A 3,550-nucleotide genomic window follows, 5' to 3' on the forward strand; every position below is an offset into this window, starting at 1 on the left:
AAAAGTTGATCAGACTGTTTCAAAAGAAGAATAAAAGACTTTTATGTATAAATATCTGATTTTTTTCACACTAGTCAGTACTAGGTTAGATTTTGAAGAGAATCTAATAAACTAAAATTGATTTTTAAGATAAATCAATAAAATCTTTACAATCTCTTTCTTGAGATACAGTGAGGAAAAGTATGATATCAATTGATAATAAATCAGATAATATGACAGTTTTTGAGAGAAAAACTGACAAAAAATAAATCAATTTTTTGCAGAGAAATTGATTAAAACTATTCAATTTTATTCTAAATCATTCAATTCTTCTCACACAACAAGTGTGCAACTCAAATCAGTTAATAAAGAGTGTAAAAAAGAATTAAGTATTAATGAAAGCTCTTCAGTCACTGAAAAAGTAATTCTTACTTAAAAGAATATGAAATTATGACAGAAAACAACTCTGTTTTTAATTCTTTGTAAGAATATTGTATAAAATCCAGAGAAAAACACCTTACTTTTTCAAGAGAAGTAAAAAACTATTTCTAAGATCTTTTTTTTTGTATTAACTGCTGCAGAAGAATGAGATAGAAACTGCTAAGATATACACTACTGTATACTCTCTATCAAGACTTTCTCTCTTCAGAGTCTTGATATTATAGAGAATATAAGTCTGTTTCTATATGATAATATAAATATTGTCAGCAGGATGTAGAGGAACTGGTTATTTATATCTTAAAATAGAAGACTTTGTCAATGATTATATCAATATAGAGTTAATTCTCAAATTCAATAGAAATCTAGTGTTGTTGTTCTCAATCTCTTGCAGAATCTATTGAATATTGAGATATTAAAACTAGATTTAATATATCTCACTGTGCAGGGATCAAAGGCTCAGTCAGATCTTGAGATATACTGATTTTATAGTTGTTGATGTGCTGTTGACTTGTTGTTCACTGATTATGTATTGAATACTGTTGCTGAGGTATCTTTTTGTATCATTCTGCTGGGGATGGGCCAGATTGAGAGGGGTAGTACAGGGGTGAGACTTGGTGTTGAAGTCTAGATACACTGGCGGCGGACTGTGAAGGTTGCACTTCAGAAGAGTCTGTTGATTATGTGCTTGATATTATCATCAAGGTATCTTTTTGTATTTTTCTGCCGGGGATGGGCCAGATTGGGAAGGGCGGTACGAGGGTGAGACTTGGCGATGGTGTTTTGGAACATCAAAGATGGACAGGGTTTTCGCGGAGGTCGCTCCTCAGATATCTCCACAACTACAGGTCGGGGATCTTCCAAAATCGAGAAGATTGGTGCATATGGCTAGGTCACTTCACCTTACAATTTGTATGGCACTCTGGCCCAGGGTTGTGGTGTGGTAGGGGAGAACGGGGGATAATCCCACACAGGAGCTTTGAACAACGTCCGGTTCACGTTTGGCTGGATAACTCCACCACCACACGGGGTATGCGGTCGGCGATGGGGTCAAAATGCTCGTATGATCGAGGGCTTTTCGATGGATCTATCGGCGGGTTCTAATTCGAAAAATCGAGCGAGTTCGTGAAAAATCACTATGGCATTCTTTCAGTACTTTTATATTCAATTCTGTAGATATTGAAATTGTCTGAGTTCTTTGTTGTGATAATCATTGAATCTCTTCATATTGACATTGTTAAGTTGTATGCATATCAGCTATTTATTACTGTTGTAATTTCAACATTGCTCAGAGTCACGGTGATATTACTTCTATACTTATGTTCAAGAGTTCTCTCATATTATTATTAGACATGGTTATCAATCATCAGATGTGTAATTATATAAATATCTCATACATCTGAGTGTCAGAACTCTCAGGTCTTTCACTGACATTCTCTTATAAGATCTTACTCTCTTCATAAGATCTTGTTACAGAGTCAGAATGACTGATGAGTAAGCTTCTATCTGAGAACTCAGTGTCTGCTTTAACTGATTGTTTCTCTTTTCTTACACATTATTATGTATTCAGATATCTCTCAATGAATAATCATTTCTAATAAGGAGACAATGAACATTTTTCTAGTATAAGAGGCCTATGCTGAATAGACCAGTATTATATTGATAGGTCTTATATAACAAAGAGAAAAACATTAGAGAAGAAAAGAAAGAGAAAGTGTGAGAATCAGCAATCAAAGTGAATATTTATACATGTATGTGGTGGTGTACACAGTGGTGCTTCGGGGTGGAAGAATATACATGTGTTCATAGCAGCCGAGGATCGGTGCTCAGAACATACACGTTCATGGCGGCCGAGGATCGGCGATCGGGAATGGGGCGGTAGGAATCTATGAAGTGTACGGAATAGTCTATATGATTGATCGGGCGCAGCCCGCCACAGTATATAGAATTTGAAATAATCATGTTCTAGTTTCAGCTGAATTATAGATGAGAATATTTTCTTTTTACATTTAATTAAACAAGATTTTCACTTTGATTTTATCTCAAATCTTAAATAATGTATATGCTTCTTTTATTTCTGTCAGCTTTCATTTCATTTATTTAAACAAGATTCTTTTATCTTTCTTTTATGAAAGATTAGAACACTGTTTTTTGAATAGATCTGCTTAATTCTGAACTCTTTTTTGCAGCTGAATCAGCCAATTCATTGTCATGAATATTTATATAAGTAGGAACTCAGTGTAGATGAATTATCAGCTTTGATATTCTTCTCTTTTGAATTTTCATAACAGAGTTTAAAATCAGTTCAAGATTCATTTAATTATTATGAATCTGACTATTTCTAAATCTTTTTAAAGCAGCTTGACTATCAGAGAATATTCATGTCTCTTTCACACTATTTTCTCTTTTATGAGATTTTATTTCAATAAGTTGAAAAGCTTTCACTATTGTAAACAGTTCAGCATCAAAGACTTCAGATTCACAGTCTAAATTTCAGAAATCTGAGATAAAATTGATATTATCTTCAATATAAGCAATGTCTGTATCTAATCTATTCAAATTCTCATTTTTTGAGCTATCTGAGTAAACCAGAATAGAGTCTTTTATATTAATTGTAGAGATCTTCTTTAAATACTGTTCATATTCTCTCTCTTTAAATAGTTCACTTATTTATAAGTCTATGAGAGATCTCTGCTTTTCTCTTCAGAGAGATATCTTCTTATGATCAATTTTCTCAATATTTAATGAAGAAAATTAATTTTTAATAAGTGAATATAGTCTATACAGTTGAGAGAGCATTTTCTTTAAAGTATTATTCTCATTTCAATCAAGAAATCTATTTCAATCCAGTTTATTTCCTGAGTTAACTGATGAAAATGAACAAGAGACTCTTTCTCTGATTATATAATTTGAGCTCATCATCATGACTCTCAGAGTATAGTTTATACAGGCCTTTTCAAATCTAATAGTAAGAGAAGAAATTGAAGCTTTAATTTTCATTGCTTTAATAGAAGATGATTTGAATGCTTTCAGAATTCTTCTCAAAGCTCTGTTTTATAAACTTTGAAAGAGTTTAGTAAATTATCTTAATTATTTCATCAAACTTGACTTCATATCAGCTACTGAGATAATA

At 32.3% G+C, this 3,550-nt stretch overlaps 1 protein-coding gene across 1 annotated transcript; it reads left to right on the forward strand.

Annotated features, from left to right (window-relative positions):
• Positions 1-862: 862 nt before the first annotated feature.
• On the forward strand, positions 863-1,521 carry BDBG_08639 (uncharacterized protein; the record flags this gene model as incomplete). Its single annotated transcript, XM_002621013.2, has 2 exons — positions 863-967; positions 1,123-1,521. Exon 2 carries the CDS (start codon positions 1,150-1,152, stop codon positions 1,519-1,521), a length of 372 nt encoding a protein of 123 aa, XP_002621059.1. The 5' UTR covers positions 863-967; positions 1,123-1,149.
• Positions 1,522-3,550: the final 2,029 nt, after the last annotated feature.

Source organism: Blastomyces gilchristii, assembly GCF_000003855.2.
Source record: "Blastomyces gilchristii SLH14081 genomic scaffold supercont1.25, whole genome shotgun sequence".
NCBI classification, from domain to species: domain Eukaryota; kingdom Fungi; phylum Ascomycota; class Eurotiomycetes; order Onygenales; family Ajellomycetaceae; genus Blastomyces; species Blastomyces gilchristii.